This window comes from Didymosphaeria variabile, assembly GCF_027946475.1.
Source record: "Didymosphaeria variabile strain IMI 356815 chromosome Unknown scaffold_1, whole genome shotgun sequence".
Lineage (NCBI taxonomy): Eukaryota > Fungi > Ascomycota > Dothideomycetes > Pleosporales > Didymosphaeriaceae > Didymosphaeria > Didymosphaeria variabile.
The window spans coordinates 3069679-3092938 of record NW_026611620.1 but is presented as its reverse complement, the minus strand read 5'-3'; the positions used below and the strand labels follow the sequence as shown (position 1 = coordinate 3092938).

General features: G+C 53.9%; 8 protein-coding genes across 8 annotated transcripts; 4 read left to right on the top strand and 4 right to left on the bottom strand.

Moving 5' to 3' along the window:
- Window positions 1-643: 643 nt before the first annotated feature.
- On the bottom strand, window positions 644-1933 carry IPL1 (spindle assembly checkpoint kinase; the record flags this gene model as incomplete). Its single annotated transcript, XM_056209800.1, has 3 exons — window positions 644-790; window positions 846-1790; window positions 1847-1933. The coding sequence occupies 3 exons, from the start codon at window positions 1931-1933 to the stop codon at window positions 644-646; spliced, it is 1179 nt and encodes a 392-aa protein (XP_056076622.1).
- A 353-nt stretch (window positions 1934-2286) lies between these two features.
- TIP41 (Tap42 interacting protein) lies at window positions 2287-3163 on the top strand (the record flags this gene model as incomplete). The annotated part of the gene is made up of 2 exons (XM_056209799.1): window positions 2287-2597; window positions 2665-3163. 2 exons carry the CDS (start codon window positions 2287-2289, stop codon window positions 3161-3163), a joined length of 810 nt encoding a protein of 269 aa, XP_056076621.1.
- Window positions 3164-4043: 880 nt separating this feature from the next.
- N0V89_000980 (uncharacterized protein) lies at window positions 4044-4537 on the top strand (the record flags this gene model as incomplete). Its single annotated transcript, XM_056209798.1, has 3 exons — window positions 4044-4124; window positions 4228-4302; window positions 4421-4537. 3 exons carry the CDS (start codon window positions 4044-4046, stop codon window positions 4535-4537), a joined length of 273 nt encoding a protein of 90 aa, XP_056076620.1.
- Window positions 4538-4792: 255 nt separating this feature from the next.
- Window positions 4793-6858, bottom strand: N0V89_000979 (uncharacterized protein; the record flags this gene model as incomplete). The annotated part of the gene is made up of 3 exons (XM_056209797.1): window positions 4793-6112; window positions 6167-6260; window positions 6407-6858. The coding sequence occupies 3 exons, from the start codon at window positions 6856-6858 to the stop codon at window positions 4793-4795; spliced, it is 1866 nt and encodes a 621-aa protein (XP_056076619.1).
- Window positions 6859-7465: 607 nt separating this feature from the next.
- OLE1_1 (stearoyl-CoA 9-desaturase) lies at window positions 7466-8964 on the bottom strand (the record flags this gene model as incomplete). Its single annotated transcript, XM_056209796.1, has 2 exons — window positions 7466-8725; window positions 8782-8964. 2 exons carry the CDS (start codon window positions 8962-8964, stop codon window positions 7466-7468), a joined length of 1443 nt encoding a protein of 480 aa, XP_056076618.1.
- A 2388-nt stretch (window positions 8965-11352) lies between these two features.
- Window positions 11353-13319, top strand: N0V89_000977 (uncharacterized protein; the record flags this gene model as incomplete). Its single annotated transcript, XM_056209795.1, has 4 exons — window positions 11353-11444; window positions 11493-12571; window positions 12669-12990; window positions 13046-13319. 4 exons carry the CDS (start codon window positions 11353-11355, stop codon window positions 13317-13319), a joined length of 1767 nt encoding a protein of 588 aa, XP_056076617.1.
- Window positions 13320-15974: 2655 nt separating this feature from the next.
- On the top strand, window positions 15975-17555 carry N0V89_000976 (uncharacterized protein; the record flags this gene model as incomplete). Its single annotated transcript, XM_056209794.1, has 3 exons — window positions 15975-16002; window positions 16052-16348; window positions 16399-17555. 3 exons carry the CDS (start codon window positions 15975-15977, stop codon window positions 17553-17555), a joined length of 1482 nt encoding a protein of 493 aa, XP_056076616.1.
- A 1782-nt stretch (window positions 17556-19337) lies between these two features.
- On the bottom strand, window positions 19338-22331 carry SET3 (SET domain-containing protein 3; the record flags this gene model as incomplete). The annotated part of the gene is made up of 1 exon (XM_056209793.1): window positions 19338-22331. One exon carries the CDS (start codon window positions 22329-22331, stop codon window positions 19338-19340), a length of 2994 nt encoding a protein of 997 aa, XP_056076615.1.
- Window positions 22332-23260: the final 929 nt, after the last annotated feature.

The following is a 23260-nucleotide window of genomic DNA, read 5'->3' as shown; positions in this document are numbered from 1 at the left end:
ATGTGATGTACGAAAGAGCAAGCTTCTCAAGAGACGCGCATTAGGCGGTGTAGAGATCTGCCAGAAGCGCATCGCTTAGAAGGGCTTCAAAGCGTCTTCCCATCTACCGGACTCTATGTTCAGAGTTGGTTTATCAATGGCAGCTAGGTTAATATCTCGATCCAGGCTTTCTGGAACAAAAGCACACGGGACAACGTTGGGTATTAGGCGCGCCATTATTGCGTTTCCACAGATTGATCACACTTCTTAGCAATGCATCTAAGCGATCCGAAGATACCTAGGTTGCTCTCCCGTCGTCGTGTTTCCATGTTGAATAGTCTATGCTGGGGTGGCTTGGCCTTTCTATCACTCATCAATCTACGCGCGTGCAACGGGCTAGCTAAAAGTGTAAATCAGTGAGGAGTCAGTAAAGCCCACAAGAAACCAGTATAAACAATTGCACTTGCATTATCATCAAGACATCGCTATGCTACGCAATGCTATGTGCTGGCCGCATAGGACGAAGCTAATACCTGAACTCCAAGTGATGGACCCCCTAAGGAACCCGCCTTTTATGCCCATTCCGGTAGATTACGCCGTACATCGAACATTTCAACGCCGAAGAGACATGTCAGTCACAAGGTTTTCCCCGTTGTGAGAGAACTCAGCTCTCTCGCTCCGAGCTGCTGCGGAACTTGCCGCCTGAGGCACGGTCGTACGCCCGCTCGCTACCCTTGCAGTGCTTGACGATCCAGGGGTGCCTCTCGACGTCTTCGAGGGCGATACGCTTCTCTGGATCTAGGACCAGTAGCTAATCACAACGATCAGCGTTTGCTTCTTTAGCGTATACAACAAACTTTGCTTACCTTCTTGATCAGATCTCTTGCTTCAGGGCTCACAAAATTAGGCACAGTGTACTCCCCCCGTACAATCTTCCTCTGCGTCATAACCTGCGTATCCTCAAACGGCGCCTCTCCCACCAAAAACTCATATGTCAGCACACCCAAACTCCACAGATCAACCTTTTCAGAGTAGAAGTTATCTTTGCCCCTTCCCGTCAGCATCTCTGGTGGGAGATAGTCGAGCGTGCCGCACATGGTGTTTCTCCTGTTGTTAGGCGCGTGGACCGACCAACCAAAGTCGGATATCTTAATTTCGCCGTGGATACCTACGAGGATGTTCTCCGGCTTGATGTCCCGGTGCATGACGTGCTTCTTGTGGAGGTACTTGAGGGCGGCGGCCATTTGCGCGATGTACTGTGCGGCTTTTGGCTCGGGGAAGCGCTGCTCGCGGCGCAGATGCTTGTAGAGCTCACCTTTACCGGCGAACTCGAGAATGAGGAAGATACGTTTAGCGTCATGAAAGTGGCCGAAAAGTCGGAGGATGTTGGGGTGTGCGAGGTGAGATTGGATTTCGATCTCGCGGCGCACTTGCTTTTCGACCTTGCCTTGCTGTAGCTCGTTCTTGTGCAGGACTTTGAGCGCGCAGACGAAGCCTGACGAGCGCTCCTTGGCTAGGTAGACACGCCCGAACTTGCCCTTTCCAAGAGGCTTTCCGATCTCGAACATGCCCAAGTGCCATTGCTTAGTAGTAGTGGACTGAGAGTAAAGTGCAGATTCCGTGAGTGTGCGGCGGTGTCCTGGGTTCCCGCCGGGTTGTGTTGATGAGGCTGTTACTGTGACCTTTGCAATGTTCCCGTTGACTATCTTTGCTGAATTCGATGCAGCGAGTTTCTGTAGTGGCATTTTCATTCGGTTTGCGGCTGATTGTGAGGCGGAGAGACCAGTTAACGATACGGTGGCGACAGAAGCCTTGGATACCGTTAGGGATGGTTCAACAGAGGGTAGGGCAAGAAGATCGTCCTCACCTTTGCTTTGTGATAAGTAGCATGGTCGTCGTTCTCGTCATTGACAGTAATGCGCTCGAAAGCGGCCTCGAGGTTGGTAACGTCCATTGTGTCTGCTGAAATACGAAAGGATGCAAGGCGGCTGGAAGGCAAGGCGTTGAGTAGAACAGAAGGAAAGCGCAGATTGGAACTGCGATTGAATGCAGACAACTGTACTGCGTCGGCCTGGCGATGTGTGAGTGGGCTTGAGGGCAAAGCGGCCGGGCTGGGATGGATGTGTTAGAACCAGTACACAAGCGCCGTTGCTAGAGCGACACAAGCGATGCCCGCTCTGGGGCTTGGAGCTTTCCGAACCCCACCCCCCGCAGCTCAAGCTGAGACACTTTTCTTGCGCAACCTGCAATCTCCACTGGTTCACGCTGGATCATTTGTCGAACTGCTACCTTCGAATCTGTGCGAAGATGTCGGCGCTCAACGGCGCACCGCCCGACACGACTGCCCCGGGTCACGCAGATACATCCGTCACCAAGGATGGCTTCAAGATCACCACGCGTAAGCTTCCAATCTTGAAAGCCGGACCGATCGACGAGATGACGAAGAAGTTGGGAATTGCGCCGCCAGAGATGATATTCGGGGACAACTTCATGCGCATCGAGCATACGCCCAGCGGCTGGCGCATAGATTTCAACGCCTTCGATGCGCTGGATCGCGTCGACAAGACGGGAGACTCTATGCTGAAGGTGTCCTACTCGAAGGAGTGGCAGCAGAATAGGTGAGTATTCTGACGTCTAGGCAAAGCCGATGCGCATACACCTCCGGGGAAGTCCTGACATCGCCAGACAAAAGCAATTCGAGGACATCAAGGAGGTCGTCAAGCCCTTCGATTGGTCCTATAGCACCGACTACAAAGGCTCAACCCCAGAAACACCTGCCCTCCAACCCACCGATGCCCCGATACCGCTCGCTCTGCTCAAGCGCCCCGACCCGATCCAATTCTTCGACGACGTCATGCTCTATGAGGACGAGCTCGCGGACAATGGTATCGCCATGTTCTCTTGCAAGGTTCGCGTCATGCCTGCAAGGCTTCTGCTCCTAGCTCGTTTCTTCATGCGGTTAGATGATGTGGTCTTTCGAATACGAGACACCAGGGTTTTCGTCGAGTTTGCGACCGGGGAAGTGATAAGAGAATATACTGCAAGAGAGGAGAAATATGAGACGGTGCGTAAGACACTTGCAGGTACTAGGGAGGATGTGCTCGCTATCATGAGAGACCCAAATCGCTTGGCCGAGTTCATACCCGTGATTGAGAAGTCTTCGGATAGCATTGTTTTGAAATGAGCGAACAGTCCGCCGGACCGCAAACCACATCGGCACACATGTACCAAATAATACGCGTTTACCTGGAGAGAAGTACTGCTCTGTCAGGTCGAAACGCCCTGGAAGTTGCCGATGCACAAGGCGTATTCGATATATCAGACAGCCTCAGCAAGGTGTACGGAGATCGCCTAGCCTCTTGGGGTGGCAGACCAACTTGACAATCTTCATAAAGGAAGACTATAGAGCACGAGGGACGACAAATCAAAGAAGGCACACTCCACACAAGACAGTGTTCAGTATCGATGGTTTACCCACGAGATATTGAGTATAACAGCTGTCATTCATCAGGCATGTGCTTGGAGGCGTCCTACTCTCAAAGGAGAACGCTCCAGAAAAGCTGAGAGGTCTGAAAAGAACTGTGGGCGTAACAATAGAAATGGTACGGGGTGTCAAGGCCGAATGCTAGCTCCTCCTAACAGCTATTTAGAACAAACGGCGAAATATAGAGAAGTATCTATAGGTTCTACATCCGCTCTCGGCAGTAACATAGTACAAAATGCAAATCTATGGGGAAGAACACGAGGCATCGAACACGTATGCCCTGAGTGCTTCCCCTCGTACCAACCCTGCTTCTTCCAATGCCAACGCAGCAAAGCAATCCGCCCTGCTGCCTCTGCCTAGGCATCTACCATGCACTTCACTCTATGTGCAACGCCCCTTCCAAGCTTCCCACAACGTCAGGTGGCCTGCGTCATAGCTAGCGTGCGGTTGCCCCACCAATCCAAACCCCGCCAGTCCAACGCCTCTGCCCCTCGTCTCCAACAGCTTCCCTTCCTACATTGCTTGCCTACTCTTCTACCTGCCCATCTACCATTCTACGCCGTCTTCTACACGCTCGAGAATGCCTTCCGCAAAGTTCAACGAGGTCTACCAGAAGACCCGCGAGATCAAGAGCGGACCTAGCAACGATGATTTGCTGAACGTACGTTCCCATCTCTCGATCCTTTCCTAGACACAACGAAATATGCTTTCCCCGCCTTCCATACCGAACTTCGAGAGTCCTGGGAAGATGCTGACAGTGACAGTTGTACGCCTACGCCAAGATCGCGCAGGGCGAGAACATCGAGAAGGCGCCCAAGCCGGGCATGATGGACTTCACCGTACGTGCCTTCCAAACCCTTTCCGCTCTACGCTCGTCTGTTCACATGACTACTTCGTAAAACTAGAGCTTGGAGTAGAGCTGTTTTGGGATGAACGGAACTGACTGACAGTTAAAAGGGCAAGGCCAAGCGCAAGAGGTGGCAGGAGGTCGTTGATGCCGGTACCTCGCAGGCCGACGCGGAGAAGAAGTACATCGAGCTTGGCGAGTCGCTGATCAAGACGCACTTGAAGTGAATGCATATAGATGCCTGCCGTGAGCGGGTGGAATGAAGACATGGCTGCAGAAAGACACTTGTAGGACGACAAATGACACGACCTCGAACCCATGCGTTCATGTGCTGCGACTTGTTTTCGATTTTGAGCTACATACTCCGTTTTTACACGAATTGAACTGCTCGAATTCGTATTCATATCTCGCCGTTCTATGATTGTGATGGCCCTAAGGGCAATGGCGTACGCTTTGGTCTTTGGGGGGGCTCTGTGGAGAGACTAATATCCTTTCCACACCCTTCCCATCCAGTCCTCTTCGCTATCCGGCATCGTCGCGCACCAAGGAACCTCGCCTGCTTTATACGGACTCATCGGCAGATCATACGGCATGCGAAACCCAATCACTGTTTTCCCCTTCCCCTTTCTCCCACCATTCTCTCTCTCGTCCCCCTCCACCAGTCCAGACACATCTCCAGCCTGCAGCATATCCCTCCCAAACACAGGCACCATAACGGCGTCCTCATCTACACTGAACAGTGCAGGCCAAACCACAACCCCAGTCTCATGACTCTGAATCCATACCTCCTCCTTCTTATTCTCCACCTCACCCCACGCCTGCTTACTCAGGTTCGCGCTCGTGACCATCGCCCAATCTATAGTTTGTTTCTCCACATCAGCAAAGCGAACATAAGTCTTGATATGCGGGGCCGCAGGACCGCGGTGAGCTTCGCGCCTCTCCCTTGCGTGGATGGTATAAGTAGAAGCAGAGTCTGGAAGAAGGTCCTGATACTTCCAGTGGCAGAACAGAGGACGTAGGTACTCGAGTTGTTTCTGCTGCGCAGGTGATTGGATTTTCGTGTGAATCGAGGCGCCGGAGGTATAGCCGTCGAGGGAAGTGCGGATTTCGGGGGCGGTGGGGAAGATGATGTTCAGCTCTGGCTCTGGCTTCTTTTTGGAGTTGAACGAGGCTTTGGTGAAGAAGGAGGATGCTGGCGAGGAATGGTTTGCAGATGCTGTGCGGTTGAGCACAGAGTGGAAATGGTTGAGCCAGGCTGGACTCGCGCCCAGTGTGGCTATTGACGAGATTTGAACGACGATGCTGGGAGGAAGCGGGGTTGCTGTCTTCCTTACTGGGATGGTTGACAGTATCTCCTTGAGGCCAAGCCAGCCGAACGATGTCTGTACGGATGGCCTCGCGGCATTAGGTGTCTGACGCGAAGGTGCACTTGCTATAAAAGCAGCTTGGATAGCTCTGAAATCGTACTTGGTGAGCTGCTCCGTCAGTCCATTTAGTCGCTTGCCGTATGCATTGAGATAGCAGAGAAGATCTTTCTTGAAGCGACCGCCACTGCCTATAGGTAGCGTAACTTCATCGGCTAGGGAGACCGAGGTAATGGACTGAAGAGGCACGAGTGGTGATCGCCATACAGCTTGCGTCATGTTGGTCCAGTCTCGTTGGATCATGTTTGCGGTATGAATGACTACCTGAGCGCTGTCATCGTGCCGAAGTAGAATGAGCATCTTTGAGTGGTGCGTGCCAAAGGGGTCTGGCATGTAGGCTGATATGAGTTGGATATTTGGGTAGCGCTTTGCTTGTTCCTACAGAAGTCAGATATCAGAACACGAACGTGTGTAGAAGATTGATGTATGTACCAGTAATGCAATCCTCTTCTCGTCTTCGTTCTTCCAGAATCCATGCACGATTTTCACATTGACTGTTTTTTTCACGTCCGTATCAAATTGATCCCTAACTTGGTCAGCCCCAGCCCTGAATCCGTCAAGCACTAAATCATATTCAGTGTGCTTCTACAAAGCCTGCCTCTGCCTCTGCATCTCAAATCAACGTATCGCATAAAGACCGCCAACTACAGCCTCTCTAATAACAGTACTCACATGACGAAATCCAGATCAAACAGGTAGTTGAAATTCCAGCATTCCTTGATCAAAGGATCTCCCAGGATGTCCTTCGGTGCCACCGTATCTATATTTTGCCATGGCGCTAGATCTCTGATTTTCGTGAGCTGGAATGGCGACGGGTAGAACTTCGTCTCTTCGTGGTCTATCTCTTCCTCAGCCGTGCGCGTTTGTGGGGTCTGCCCGTTTGTTTGTTCGGTCACGTGCGCTTTGGTCTCCGCATACGGTATTTGCGGTGTCAAGGACCACGGCAAACGCTTCCTTCTGCGGGCGACTGGAGGACTGATAGGTCTTTGTAAGCTCGCAGAAGTACCCTCGCCCGCAATGTCTTCTTCTGCTGTTGAGGGCGGCGGCGTGGCGTCTGTGGTGATGTCAGTTTCTAGCTTTCGCCTCTTGCTTGGACGGCCGTTGAGATCGTGCTCCGCATTCATTGTAGCTAGATATGAGGTTCTGGTAGCTCAGGTGAAGTGGAAGTGGAAGGTTCCTGTGCGTAGAGTAGGGTTGACGATGGGCTCAGGTGCAAGATGACGCTTCCGGATTAGGCGAGCACAAGCAAGGCACCAACGACCTCGAGGTTCGCAGTGCAGTCAACCCACGATAAGTGCGTCATGGCGAGTTTACATCGACATAGCTGGTCAATTCAAGACCGCTTACTTCTTACTTAGGCTGTCCAGACTGCGGGTTTTGCCATCCTGTGTATTGTGACGAGGTCAGCGGCGAGGCTGAACGTCAAGAATGTGTGTTCATTAGCCTATAAAATCACATTGTGCAGAGGAAGATCGTTCATGTCATGAATGGTCAGGGTTGTGCGATCTATACTGAAAGTAAGGCTGGGTCTGCCTAGCCAACTTTTGGGCACTGAAGCCACTGCCATTACAAATCGGACCCGTATGCCGTCTAATCGTGGAGAGGGTTCGAAAGCCCAAGCGAATGATTGAAAAAAAGAAAGGGAAACATTGCTACGCCGATACTAGGTGTAGACATCCCAACGCCGAGTCGCTTATGATGTGAGTCGAAATAGATTATCTAAAAACACGCTTACGCCGCGCTTGCGCTGACGATAGGCTGGTGAACCTTTGTGGCCTGGTTACCAGCCCGGATGATCGGGTTGCCAGCCTCGTCCTTGGCGATCTGGACGTCCTTGTTCTCCTTCTGAGCGCGCTTCCAGATCTCAACCTCACAGCCACCACGGATAACACCAACCCTCATGGTGGAGAGGAGGTTGTGGGCGGCATTGGAGTGTAGATAAACACCACCGTTGAACATGGCGGTAGCGTCTTTGCCAATACCACTGCTGATGAGCGCCTTGCCGCCAGGGTGTTCGGCAATGAAGTCGGTTACATCGTGAACGATACCAGCAACAGCGACGAGGCCACGGCCGTTCTTAGCCTGCTCAACGTAGTCGTCCCACTCGATAACAGGGAGCTGTTCGAGAGGAACACCCCAGTCGAGCTTAGATCGCTTCTGATCGAGCTTCTTCTGTAGCTGTTGAACGCGACCCTTCTCAATTTCATTCGAGCGGAACTGTTTGAGGTCGTAGGCGAGGCCGAGCTTGCTCCAGAGCCAAATGCTCCACTTGGTGGGATCATACTGGTGCCACTCGATGGCATTGCGGTAGTCAGAGGGAAACTCGTGGTGGAAGTTGTGGTACCCTTCGCCGAGAGTGACAATAGCAGTAATGACGTGATCCCTGGGACTGTTACGGTCGTCGAAGGGCTGGTCGCCGAGCCAGTGAGCGAGGGAATTGACGCAGAATGTGGCCTGCTGTACGAAGAAGATGCGGAGGATACCAGCGTAGATGAAACCACCAAGCCAGTCACCCCAGCCAAGTCCAGCGACAATGGTCGGGAATATCAAACCCATGAAGAAAACGACCTTGAGGTAGTTCTTGTGTTGCCAGACAACAACCGGATCTTCGTTCAAGTCGGTGATGTCGGTACGGCCGATACGCTTGGGATTCTGCTTCATGAGCATCCATCCAAAGTGGCTGTACAGAAGGCCCTTGCGAACACTATAGGGATCCTTGTTCGTGTCCGTGTAGCGGTGATGGGCGCGATGGTCACGGCTCCACCAGCGGATGGAGCCCTCGACGGCTCCGCCGCCCACGGCAGCGAGAAAGATCTTCAGCGGAAGAGAAGCGTTGTATGACTTGTGTGCCCAGAGGCGATGGTAGCCGGCAGTAATGCCGAGACCGGTCCAGAAGTAGTAGATGACAGCCCAGAGGGCGGTCTGCCAGCGAAGCGGGGTCCAGAAAGCGTAGGCGCAGCCCATCAAGGGAATGCCAACAATGAGGAAGACCTAGTTGCCGGGTCAGGGATGATCAATCATGTCGGTCGAGTGTGTTTTGAGCTTACATTGAGCCAATTGACGTGCTTGTACCAGTTGCCCCTCGTAATGGGAAGATCTGTTATGTGCGGCTTCTTGGGGTCGTACTTGGGGTTGCGGTTCGGCTCGGCTGTGCTAGCCATGGCGGATGGCTGCGAGACAAACTGAGGGTCGATGGCCATCTCGCCTGCGACAGGCTGGTGGGAAGGCATGGTTGTCGTGTGCGGCGGTTGGGGGCGAAGAGTTCTGTAGGGTGGGAGAATTTTCGCTACAGGAAGACGCGCCGGTCGCCTGTCAAGGTGTCAAGTCCACGCAGGGACTGTTTGCCACGCACGAGGCAATGGTCTCGGAGGGAGGGAGTTGGGAGAGAGGGAAAGAGGGGTGAGGATGGAGGGAAGGTGGAAGGCAAGCGAGGCCGACAATAAAAGGCGGTGGAATGTCGACGCTTGGTGGAAACAACCGGGGTGAGGGTCGGAAATGTTGAACCCCCAACGCTGCACTCGTGCCCGTGCCCCAAGCGAATGGACCGGGACCTTGCATCCAGCACTTTCGAGACCCCGAGCGCTCGGCCTGGCGCATCTTGCCATTCGCTCGCTCAGGGTCGGCTTGGGCGAGTTAACCGCGTGCAGAGAATTCTGCCCTTCCGCCGTGCGCACCCCGCCGATCGCAGCATCGAGAAGCGTCGATGCGTGGCAAAAGTCAGTGCGTGAATCGCCTGTCCGCTTTTCTCTCCAGAGCATGGCATCAAGACATGACGGTAACGGAATTGCCAGGCAGATGGCTTCGATCCAGCAGTGCTAGCTAGCTCTGATGCCCGCCTCCACGTCTCACGCCACGCTGCATCTTCAGGGTGGTGATGCAATCGAACGCGCGGTAAATCGGCAGTGGTAAGCATCGAGAAGCGAACGCAAGACGCAGCAGTGCTTCTCGCGCTCCACGCTCAACCCATCCGGGATCAAGCATCGCCAACCGGCCACGGGTACACGTTTGATCCACTGCATCTTCCACGGCTCATGCGAACCATGCCGACTTGCCATGGTGTTCGCAGCTTCGTGGTGTCGTCCCGGGGGCCAGGGCCTTCGCAACCGTGACCCGTTTCCGTTAGTCTACAACCGAAGGCTCCCAACACAGGCTCAGCCTTATCGCGTACTGTGTAGCGCTGCCTGTTATCAGCCGTCAACACTTCTACTGCGCGCATATCACAGGCATTTATATGCCTTCTTTGTATGCCTTCTTACCTGCCTCGGTTTCAGATGATGCGTTGTGACGCCGAGGTGCCTCTTGCCTAGCTCAGATGTGAGGGAGCTTCCTTTACCACAGCTCACACACCAAGTTAATCTTCTCAACGCGTGCTTCGAGAGCAAGTTGCTGTCAGCTATCCGTCGCCCGTCTTGTACCGACCGTTGGATTCGTTAGCTCCCTTGCAGCATCCCTCGAATGTCGTGAGTGACCTTACAACTTGCTCTGTAGACACCCAAGTAAGATAATGTTTCCACTGTAGAACGTCATCACTAAATACATTACCTTGGAGTACAAATATCAAGTATGCACATGTGTCAATTGTCAGACTTTCAACACACCTCGTTGCAACGACGAGTGTTCGTAACAATCATTAGCCGTAGCGCAACGAGTCAAGTACTATGCGACAGTTTGCTAGTAGACCATCTGCGGACGCCGTTCCCCGAGTAGGAGAACATGAGGTCTTGTCGGAACCGAGCGGAGACAGCGAAGCTGGATTCGAGATCATCCAGTACTGCAACTACCATAGGTAGATGAGGTCTCCGGCTTCGCTGCGTGGGATTTGTAACCCACACGAGATGTCCTCCACATCGGAGACGCCCGGATCACGTGCCCTACATCCTTTAGCGACGCGGAGTGTGGTGCTTATCAGCCATGTTTGTTAAGCTTTTAGCAACATCCGCATCCAAGACTAGACTTAGCTCCATGTACAACCTTCTCTCGCGGAGAACTCGATGATGCTGGCGGAGGATAGCGATGTTGTCGGCGACCTCCTAAGATCGCCCTGCATCCGGAACGTTGGTCACAGCATACACGACTGTTTCTTGCGATAACAGGAAGCCTATGAATGCCTATGCGTATTGCTTCCTGTTTCTCCCTATGTTCTTGGATATCTAATCTTGCGCGGAAACCCTAACCCCTAGATGAGTCTCCGCAATCGCAAACCAGTCACGATAAAGCCTTGTCGAACAAGAATCTTTAAATAATCAAACTTGCATCATTGTTAGGCTATCATCATCCCGCATCAGCTCTGCAGCTGCCTTTCACACCTCGACACATGCACTTCCTTCAAGCGTAACACCCCGGCATCTATTCGGTATCGAAGGCCAGCCCAACCCACACGCGACCTTTTAATTTCCAGTGGCGCACGACGCATCGATTAACGTTCGCGTTCGCCAACCACATAGTTAGGCAGCCGGTTCAGCCATCGCTTTCGTTGCCTTTGCCGTACGTCTGACCGACCTTTGGGTCCCGTCAAGAATTCGACGATTTTGTCGTTTTGTCGGTAGCGTTAGCCGCATGAGAGGCTAAAATATTCAACAGGTTCCACCAAACCCTACTCAAAAGTGACTGCCACAACTATGGCTATACCAGATCGTATTGGACCAGATCACGGCCCAAAACGGAGCATTGATCAAAAAGCTCGCCGCTTGCTGAAGGCCTTCACCACAAAGTACGCTATTTCCACCTCGTCCACTCCCTGAAACTAACAATGCATTAGGGACGGACTCATTGGGCGTTATGACTATGCATTTCTGTTCAAGCCAAATCTCCCTTTCATGAAAAAGGAACGAAGAGCGGCGCCCTTTTTCGGTCTCCATGATCGCATGCCAGTTCTCCTCGCGCTTCTTCTCGGTTTCCAACATGCCCTTGCCATGTTGGCGGGCATCATCACGCCGCCCATTATCCTTGCCAGCTCAGCAAACCTAACACTGGAGATGCAGCAATACCTAGTCTCGACTTCGTTGATTGTATCCGGAATACTCTCTGCAATTCAAATGTCGCGCTTCCACTTCTACAAGACTAATTATTATCTTGGCACTGGACTCATCTCGGTAGTCGGAACATCCTTTGCGACCATCCCCATCGCCACCGGAGCGCTGGCACAGATGTACCAGACAGGATTCTGTCCGATTGACGCAGATGGGATTAAGCTTCCTTGTCCGGATGGTTATGGAGCTATCCTGGGCACGCAATGTGTCTGCGCTCTGCTCGAAATCCTCATGTCCTTCACTCCGCCCAGGATCCTAAAGCGCATCTTCCCTCCTCTAGTCACCGGTCCCACCGTTATGCTTATCGGCGTCCATCTCATCGAAACCGGTTTCAAGAACTGGGCGGGTGGTTCGAACGATTGCGCTGGCAGACCCGAGACAGGCCTTTTCCGACTATGCCCTAACATCAATGCACCTCACGCGCTTCCGTGGGGAAGTGCCGAATTTGTTGGCCTCGGGTTCAGCGTTTTCATCACCATCATCATCTGCGAGCGCTTTGGTGCGCCTATCATGAAGTCCACAGCTGTCGTCATTGGTCTGCTCGTCGGGTGCATCATCGCTGGTGCGTGTGGATACTTTGACAGGAGCTCCATAGATTCTTCGCCAGCTGCTTCCTTTATCTGGGTGCATACTTTTAAGCTCTCGGTATACGGGCCTATTGTGTTGCCTTTACTTGCCGTCTACATGGTTCTTGCTATGGAAGCTATGGGCGATATTACTGCTACTTGTGATGTCTCGCGTCTGGACGTCGACGGCGAACTCTTCGATTCACGTATCCAGGGTGGCATCCTCGCTGATGGACTCAATGGTACGTCAACTTTCGCTTGGATATTTCAAGAATGTCTGCATCTTCAGCATACATGAGCTCCTTAAAACTCCTACACCCCTCTAACTCCCCCACGCAGGCATCCTCTCCGGCCTCTGCACCATAACCCCCATGTCCGTCTTCGCCCAAAACAACGGTGTCATCGCCCTCACCCGCTGTGCAAACCGTAAAGCTGGTTACGCCGCCTGCTTCTGGCTCATCGTCATGGGCGTCTTCGCAAAGTTCGCCGCCGCGCTCGTCGCCATCCCGTCCGCGGTCCTCGGCGGCATGACGAGCTTTCTCTTCTCCGCTGTCACGGTGTCCGGGATAAGGATTATCAGTACTGTTGAGTTTACGAGGAGGAACCGGTTTATTTTGACGGCGGGGTTGACCGTAGGGTTGGGTGCGACGTTGGTGCCGGAGTACGTTCTTTGTCCTCTCCTATTGCTCTCCTCTCCATACTGACACTTCGTGTAGCTGGTTCTCCTACGTGTTCACCTATTCGGGGCCCAATCATGCGCTCCTGGGTTTCTACAACGCCATCGTGCTCATCCTGGAGACAGGCTTCGCGATTGTAGCCTTCATCAATCTCGTGCTCAACTTGGTGCTGCCAGAGGAGATTGAGAATGAAGAGATGCCGGAGTTGACGGCTAATGAGGCGGATGAGTTGGCTGATAGGGTCGAGTGGGATAGGGTCCAGAAGGGGAACCGGAGCGATGAGGAGGGAGCTATCGAGGCTACGAAGGGTTAGTGTAGATCAGGAATGGGGATGGGATAGTCGGTGGCGGGGATCGGAGATGGTTTGGTAGACTATTGCATAGCATAGCGGAATTTGTAAAGAACGGTTTTCTTTTTTTTCCTAAAAAAAACCCTCCTCGATACCACGCTCAGCATATTCGAGAGGCAGGCACACATTAATAAATAAAGCTGAGGTTGGCCTTCTTTCACAGTCGAGAAGCAGATCCATCTTACAGAACGCTTGTTTGATCCCGATTAGTCTTACCATATCGTGTTGCACACGGGACGATGCGTGAAGGTATGTGACCACGCTCAACCGATACAGAACATGGATTGGGTAGGGGTCTACTTGCATGGTGCCCGTTCAGGTCACGCTCAGTAAAGTGCTTCTACTGATTCTTACACGAGCCTCAAGCGAAACAAGTTCGAGAAAGCGATCAACTCAACACTTGTTAGGGTATTTACATTTAGTGTTCTCTTTAGCGTTTGGAGCTAAGATGAGTTAAGGAGCACTTCGTGCAGTCAAGCGCACTGTAGATCTTAGAGTGACCTGGAGCACAATGCAGCTGTGAGGTTCGGTCCCAGCTGTTTGTCATTTCCATAATTCTCCGGACGGACTTCTGTTGGGTAACAAGAGTTTAGAGAACGGTTCTATCTGTAGGATGTACATAATACGGATGTGACTGGGACCTTACTGTTGCTGACGGATCACCAAGAGGCAAATTGGCGGTAGGGGCGATGAGATTAGTAACCGCGTCAGGCCGTGGGCCCTATGCTCTGCAGAACCTGGGGTTAGCTTTGAGTTCGTCGAATCCAATGAAACATGACACTCAAAGTTTCTCGATCTGTCGTCAGGACGCTCCTGCGCCAAAGCAGATTGAAAACATGAGACAGTCCACTGACTATGTCCACAGAAGATCCTCAAGGGGTAGTACTTTCTAGTCTTCGTGTTGATGGGGTGGACGGATCAAGATACCGTATGTAAGGTGGCACCTCCACTGTACGCATCCGTTCGGTTAGAGCTTCGTCTCGTTGTATACGAGGACCAGTTAAACCTCTGTTGCTTTCGGATCTCTGACCGACAAACGTCCCAGCTAGTGCACCATCCTGGTTAACAAGAAGAAAAGGACCCAGTTTCAAGCAGTGAAAGCTGTATGTAGGGCCGCTTATGTCTGCGTTCTGCATGTAAGCCGACTAATGCAGGGCGCGGATCCGGAAGTCGTGAACCAGCTCCCCGTGTCCTGGGCGTGGGAGTCGCCAATAAGGCAGGCTGAAGGCTATGGAATCTCTGGTGGTCAATGGGGCTGGCTCGGGTTCATGCGTAAGAATCAAGTTGTTGCACACCCTCTCGAAGCCCGACGGCTTTTCGAAGCAGGCTGTTCCTGGCTCTGGCGTCCACGTACAGGACCTCTCGTGGAAGAGGGGTGTGTCTGGGCGGCCTCTAAAGTGGCGCTAGTGGGAAGGAGATCGGCCGATGAGAAGAGGCTGTCGGTGACAAGTGAAACTGTGAGACGCGAGTCGACGGGCAAGCGATGGTGAAGCTGTGGCTCCGGCCCGACTGTTCGCGATCATGTGCGCTAGGAGAGTTTCCCCAGGACTCGCTCGGGATGGTCGCTTGCGCAGTGCGCACAACATGACGAGGGCGCTGGCGGTGATAGCTCGGTGTGGCTGTCGGGGTGGTGAGAGCGCGACACGGGATGCGCCCGACGAGGATCGCCCGCTAAGGCGCGTTGGGAGGCCAAGGCACGTGTGTGGTGGCAGAGAGGGCGGCGCGCCAGACTCTGATTTGCCCGCAGCAGATGACGGCGAGTTCTCAGCAACAAGTGCGGTGGACGACGTCGTCCAGTCTCTGCTGTCGTTGCCCGCGACACGACTGCACATTGCAATGCCATTCACGGGCAAGACACTAGCAGCCGGTGGCGCCTTCCTACCCCACGCTGCACCGTGCCTGCCTTCCGAAGGCGCACCCTCCTGCAGACCAGACCGTGCCATTGCAACAGTTACAAAGTCGGTCCACAACGGCCACAGGGCCAGGATTGCCGCACCCCACGAGTCGCCCGAACCAGCCTGCTGTCCGGCCGTTCTCCACTTTGATGCCGTTGGCACCTGTGCGCTTTCTCGCCCCGTTTCTCCCGAACCTGTTCGCTGACGCCGTGGCGCTTTTTCCTTCCAGCACGCCTTCGGCACCCTCGCACCCTCCGCACTGCGCCTGCGCCTGCTCACCCCGGTCGCTCCTCGCGTCTCGTCTTCGCTCTGCGCCGTTTCTGCAGCATGCGTCTGTGAGCACAGTTGCCGACTGACCGCACTGGGAAGGCTCCATCGACAGATCCTGCGACAGTGGCCTCAGCTTCGCTTCGTTGCAGCTGCTCTGGCTCTGCTCCGCTGACCTAGCACCGGCATTGCCGTCACAACTGCCTGGCCGGGTGTTCCTGTCGTGTCCACGGTGCGCCTCTAGACTCTTTCGGGACCTGACAACAGGCCGTCCAACGTCGCCCCTCCAGCGCCACATCTCTTCCTACTTTGACAGGTATAAGGGACGTGTCTGAGGCACTTCCGGTAGACTCTCGCTTCACCGCCCGTCCCAGCGAATTATTAGATTCGACATAGCCGGACCAAGGCGGGAAGTGACCAAGATACCTATAGTCCAACATCCACTTGCCTTGTAATCATGGACACCACCTTTATCACCATTCATGGTATGTTGTCTCGCAGGAGGATTGTATAGGGTCTAGCTTACAACAACAGACCTCTCAGAGCATGCCCACATCCTCTACTCTTCAGACTCAATTGTCGACATCCTCGGACACACGCCGGACGAGGTCGTCAACAAGTCGGTGTGGGACTTCTTCCACCCAGAGGAGGTTCCTGTAGCAAAGCAGCTCCATGACCGAAGCGTGAGGCTGGACAAGGCTTCGGTCTTGTCATACTGCCGCATCAAGAACCGTCAGGGCGACTGGGTCGGGTGCGAGTGCTGCTTCTCTATCGTCTACGATGTAATGGTCTGTTGCACTTCTATATATCACCAAGGAATGAATAGCCAGAGTAAGCAAACCACGCTACGCAAATTCTGCAGCTCTAATCTGACAACGCAGAACGTGCGGCAGAAGCCCCCATCGTGCGGAAGCTGTTTTCCTCCTCTCCCAAGGATCCACGCTACCATATGCTGTCGCACTTGTCCAGCAAGTTTACGCTTGGCCCAGAGAGCCAGACGCATGAACCGCGGGCTGCGCTCTTCCTCAATCGCTTCACTCGAACCTTGACCGTCATGTATGCCACTAATGGTATCGAGGAGATTCTTGGCATACCGAGCGATGAGATGATAGGACGCAGCTTCTACTTTTGCATCGCCCAGAACTGTCTGAACGACGCAGTCAAATGTTTGGAGTCGGCCAAAGGCAATGACTCGATCGCTTATCTGCGTTTCTTCTTCCGTGACCCTCGTCAAGACGATCCCCCGGACCCGTTGACTTCAGCTTCAGAGAGCGAGGACGACGTAATGACAGACATTACGTCTTCCGAAGACGAGTCTGAGACTTCAACGACCAATAGAGACACGTCCCTATCACGCGGCGAGTCTTCAAACAGCCGCTCGCACGTATCCAATAGTATGGACACCAGCGGTGGCGAGGGCTCCAATTCGCGAGAAGCCTCGGGAAATCTTGCCGACCGCTCGAACGGTTACTCTGAGGCTCGTTCAGCTGGCTCTTCTCTAGCAGCCGGCTCGCCTTACTCGGATGCACGCGACGAACCTATCGAGCTCGAAGCTGTGGTTTCCTGCACCTCCGATGGCCTTGTTGTGTGCCTTCGCCGCGCCCGTCCTGTCCAACCTACTCCTACTGCGCAACCCGCGGTCAACAATGGAGTTTTCGCTGCTCCATGGGCCCATCAACCCATGTTCGCGCCCGCTCTGCCTCAGCTTCCACCATATCCTCTTGGTGCAATACACCCTGCTATGACACAGGCAGCTCCTCCATCGGCGGTGCAAAACACCTTCATGCAAGCCATTCGCGATGTTGCAGTCTTCGCATGGGCCTTGGTCGGGATTAACGGGAGTCTCGCAGAATATGCAGACTCCAGGAGCAAACCTGTTGGTGAAGCTCAACCTCCGGATGGCTTCCCCATTTGGGACCCGAATCCCGGACCAGGAAATAGAGACAAAGATTCTATGGCACCATCGGGCTATGCTTCGGGCTCTGGAAGCTCTTCAAGCAATGATCCCTATGGCTTTGGTGACCCGGGTCTTAAGTGAGCCAGGTTGCCAGTATCACCAGCCTCTACTGGGAATTTGCCCAGGACGCAGCTGGCTCGCCGGGACGCCGCTTCTATCAGTCGTCCCCAATATGTGCATTCTTCTGGGCGAACCAAAAATGCACGTTTCCGTCAACTTGTGAAGCAACGATGTGTGTGAAGCGTTAAGTATGTCTATGATTTATGATCGTTCCCATAAGAGATGGATGTTACGAACCTGATTATCCATGGTTTACGAAACCACGCTGGAACAAGCGACGTTCTCTTCTGATCGAGTCTTTTACAGATAGCCAAAACCGCAACAATGAACCGCGGTATTACAAACCACAAACTTCATCAACCCTAATATTTTTCTCCATTCCACCCCTGGGATCTCTCGTATAGTACCTTCTACCACTAACTAACTTCACCTTCTCCCTACGACAAAAGTACCAACCCCGGGCCTACCACACCTCCCACACACATATTGAACACATGCAGCCCCACCTTCTCGCTCCCCTCCCTTCTCAGCAGCACGTAGCAGTCGCTGGCCCCATTGCACAAAAGACAAGTCACCACGACACCCGCCGCGCGCCTCTGCCCCGTTAGCAGGAGGGTTAGGAGCGCTAGGCCGCAGGTAATGTTGCGGCCGGCGAGGCCAGGGTAGAAGGTTACGGTCTCGGGGGTGGCATTGGGGACGCCGAAGAGGGTTCGGGCGGCTTGATGGATGTGGGTTAGTGAGGGATTGAAGGAGTGAGTGGGGGAGGGAGGAAGGGGACGGACGCACTGTGAAGTGGGTGAAGAAGGCCGGTGATGCCGGAGTAGAAGAGCATGAAGCTGATGAAATAGCCCAGTCCGATGATTATGGTGAGGAGCATGATTGCTGTGTATATGTATGTCGGAACAGGTTCGACGTGCTTTGGCAATGTCTCTCGGTCTTCTTGGTTCGAGCGTCACGATGCAGCATTTTATATCTAGCCAGGATGCATGTGCGGTGACATTCTTGTCTGTGCGCCTGCAGAGGTTAGTCCGCCCTCATCGTCAGTGCAGGAACAGGCTAGTCACGGCCAAGAGTAAGAGCAGAACATTGGACGGAGACAGGGTTGGCACGTCTTGGGGACTCATGCCTCGAGAAACTCGGCTAGATACCGAAACTGTGCAGACTAAGTGCGTTGCGAGAAGGGATCGAAATCAACGCGCAAGTTCGACGATCAGCAGCCCTGCGATGATGACATCGTTTTTGAGATGGTTGCACCCAAGAACACATACCAAAGACATCACTGACAGCGCAAAAGGACACAATCATACATGGGTAATCTCTTTGATACCATTGATCTACTCGCATCCTCCACAGCAACTCAAAGTGCTTGATGATTTAAGCTCACGCCTAGACCCTCATTTTTCGTCAGTGCTCATAATCCATAGCCCAGGCCAGCGCCGCAGTAGCGGGCATGCAAATCCAAAAGATAGGCCGTTGACATCCACACTTTGAAACGCCACTCCAGCCGGTGCACTAGCGAACCGCAACGCCAGTCCCCCATTTCAGAAACAAGCTTAGACTCAAAAGCCTTTCTCGTTAAGGCCACAGAAAACCCATTTCTAGAGTGAGCTCGTAGCGCGGACCACACGCTGGGGAAGAATCGTAAACAGAAGAAAAGGCTGAAAGGAAGGCCGGTGAACACATTATATAATGTACAGTTGAAAGGGCGGAAGCAAAAAAAGGCGCTCAACGCCCACTACCCGAGCGCCTTGCGGTTGTAAAAGACACGGATAGAAGCAAATCGGCAAGCGGAGAACTTTGCGTTCAGGTACTAGTAGAAGAGGTCGTAGTCGCCGTCGTCGCCGTCGTTGCGGTGGGTTTCGTTTCTTCTGCGACCGGAGGTAATACCGGGTCCACGCTTTTAGCTGGAGGAGAAGTGTTGTTCGGCAAGCTCGCGTTCGATAAAGTAGGCGAGCTGGTTGACTGTGTAGGGTTGTGCGGAGGTGTTCCAGATGCGGTTGAAGACTGCTGGGCCAACTTCGCACGCCTGCTCGTATAGTCACTCAGGCTGAGCTTCTTGCGCGCTGGACCAGGTGTGACGGCACTGGTCACTGCTGGGGAGAAAGGCGACAGAGCTGCCCCAACACCACCAGGCGACTGCGCAACAGCGCTGCCAGTGATAGCATTGGGAGCTGCACCGGGAGTAGCGCCAGCGGTAGACGCAGGAATTATCAGTGTAGAGTTCGGCATCTCTAAACGCATCTCGGTAGCCCTGGGCTGTTGCGCGGTAGGGGCAGGATCAGCATCCGCCGACGCGGTAGACGGTGCCCACGGTGGCGCGGGCGGTTGTATAGGAGGATGTGAAGTTATAGGAGACCATTCTGTGCTTGGTGCATCTGGCAATCCCTCCATCTTCGGCGTGGGGGGCTTAGGTGCAGCTATGACCTCTGCATCTCTCATGTCGACATCGACTGAAGGAGCTGGGGTGGGTTCTTCAGCTGTGGTCAGATCTTGCGGCTTGAATTCAGTCGCATTGGCCGTAGATATGTCCATGGCCATAGGCTCCTCTAATGGAACTGAAGGAGCATTAGGCGAAGGCTTGCTCGACGTGACATCCTTCAGAGCTGGCGAATTCATCTCCAACTTTACAGATGCGGACCGTATGCGCTCCCTCTGTACCTTGTCGTCTTGCGCTTGCTGAAGCAGCCTACGTTTGAAAGAGATGAACGGTCTTATGGGCCTTGTGGAACGGGCTGGCGTATCTATCGCGAGCATTTTTTCCTCAGTCTGCGTAGAGCTGTCTACGTACACTGGTTTCGGTTTCGATGGAACACGGCCGTTCGTTCTCGACGAGCCACCCGAGGCTTTCCGTGCGACGCCATTGCTATGTTCGCGAGGATGACGTGAAGACGGCGACGGTTCATTGTGACCGAGCTGCTTCTGCGTAAGATTGTTAGCTTCAAAAAGCGGTGGACGTGGAGGGCGGCTTACAGAAGACGAAAGGCCGGGCGTATTGAGTGCCGACCCAGCGCTATGCCTCTTTCCCCGTTTCCCCTTGTGCTGCTCGTCATAGTCCATTTGCTCGAAAAGACGTTCCTGTTGCTGTAGCTTGCGTCTCTCCCGCTCAGACATCTTTCCATTACTCTCGTCTAACGAGAAATGAGTAGCGGGTGTAATATCGCGACTACTGGACTTGTGCGAGCCTGATGTTGAGCGGCTGTCGCCGTTTTCATCGTCGTGAGCATCGCGATGTATGGCTTCGCTCCCCGCACGGCTATTTGTTGCATGGCCGGTGCTTAACGGGGACACTTGAGTTTTCTTTGTCTTTCGTCCCTTCGCAGCCTTCGAAGGCTGCGCTGGCTCCGCATAAGTAGTAGCCGTGCGCCGAGCGAGCTGCAGCAGACATTCGTGACCAGATCCGTTGTCGCAAGCGCACCCGCCGAAGTTGGCGAGTACGCATGCAATCCAGGGCTGAATCTTCTTGAGTCCCTCTTTTTTGATGTCGCCGTTTGTGACAACCTTGACCAGTTGCTTCATTATCGAATCGTTGATGTTCCACCCGACTGTAAGTTCTTCGCCCGGCTCTATATCTCGTGTTGCGAGGAAACAGAAGTGAGCACCACTCTCGGGGCCTTGCGTTAAAATCTTCATCTCCATGTTTGGGTTGCAGCTCCTCCTAGCATACCGAAGTATTGTGCCTTCGTACCGTGTGTCAATGTATATGGGTAGGTGCGGAGGAAAGAAAACAAACGGTTCTGGGTGTTGCAAGAGTTGCCAACGGTTTGCAGGGTCATTGTAATAGTCATCCTTCCTGCCAATGCGGCCTTTGAGTTCGCCGATGAAGCCTTCTTTAGCGACAGGTGTTTCTACAATGATAAGGTGCCATTGAGGGTGCAAGCCGTAGGCTTTTGTATTGTGGTCTTCTTCGGTCTGCTTGATAACGACCGGTGCGAGAGACTTTTCCATGTCCTCGATCGACTGATCGATCCGCTGGAACACATCGGCCGGGGTTTTGCCTTCCGTCGCCTCAGCGAGTGCATCGCGGTCGTTCAGCCACGACGCAATATCGTTCGTTACTCTGAGATCGGTGAAGGAATTCGTGTCGGTCGAAGGCGGCTCCGCTTGTCGGTAAAGGTTCATGAACTCGAGTGAGAACTCTTCGATGGGGCCTTCTGGGTTGATAGGCGACTTGACAGGGCTATGACCGTTGAGCATCACGGAGCTGCCTCGTTTCCGAGACCCTGGTGCGAGCGCTGGCGCTTGACTGATTATGCTCGTAGAGGGCCGATGACTTGTCTTGGGGCGTTTGGCAGGAGGTGGTAAGTCGCGTGGGCTCCCGCTCTTCCGGTCTGGATTGTAATGAAGATCGTTGTTCGACTGAATGGCCCAGCCGTTGGGCTGCACCGCGCCTAGAGGGTCTTTTTGTCGCTTCTTATGGCTTTTGGTGGTAGTTCTCGGTCGACCCTTGCGCTCACCGAAATTGTGTAGTTCTCGGCGTTGCCGTTGCTTATCGACAGCGCTCTTCCGATCAACCGGCCTGGGGAGACAGTCTACGCACTCATGGACGTCAGGTACATGGCTGGCGCTCTCGTAGTAACACACAATGTGCTGCCACGTATCGCACTTTTCGCACAGAACAGTGTTTCCGTCGTCGTCCGAGAACCCGCAGATGCATTTGATGGTCGAGGACTCTTCTTCCTCGATGGTGCCCTCCAGCGCAGGCGAGCCGTTGGTGAAAGCGGGAGGTGGAGGACCGTAGTGGGCGACGGAAGCCGGCTGATGATCAGCGTGCGCCTTTATCGACGACACGTCTGTCATAATCCGGCCGTCGCACAGGGATAGGGTAGTGTTCGTCTAGTGGGAGGCTCAGGCTCTGGGTGCGTTGGATCGCATGACGCCCGACGCGCGCACGACGAGAGCAAAGCGGACGACGGCTACGCAAGACGAGTCCTACGGCCGATGACAAGGAGCTGGATGTTTATGGCGACAACTCAGGTCGTTATCGGAGCCCGGTGGCCCAGAGGAAGAGGCTTTCGTGGCTGCTCGCGGCACGGGTAACGCTGCAAGGAGGCGTCGACAAGGGCAGTTGAATGTCAAGTAACTAACCGAGGCCGGCTAATAGCACAGGAGAGAGCTATTGAGATCGAGAGAGGCCGTGGTGGTGCAACGCGCGGGTTGTGAGGGTGTGAGAGGGGAGGAATGGACGGAGAGGCGGATCTTGAGGGGCGCTGAGGGACAAGCCCAACAAAGGAGATGACGCGCGCGCGCAACGAGAGGGAACGGCTGTCGACGGCGAAGAGGCGCTGCACGGTTGGCTCGTGTGCGTAGATGGCTAGAAGGGGACCGCGTTAATGTGTTGTGAGAGTCACAGAGGCAGAGGACCTGCACAGAGAGTGAGGGAGAATAGAAGGTAAGCTAAACCATAGTGGACTTAGGGCGGGCGCTAGCGACTTCTTGGAAAGAAAGCATTCGGGGAGCCCTTCGAAATATTAGCGAAGGGCCTGCGCGCTGCCATGTCAAGAGATGCCGGCCAATAGGGCGCGGCGACGCGGGGCGCTGCGGCTGAGTGCTTTTCTGCGTGAGAGGCCCATGGGCGATGGGTTGCGTTGCGAGAGAGATGGAAGACGCGAGATGCAGAGACTCGGTCGGGGCTGAGATGCGTGATGAGACAACGGCGACAGCATCATTCCTTGCAAGCCGCAACCAATCGGCACGTGCGCGCAGTGAGGACCCGACCAAAGCGGCTT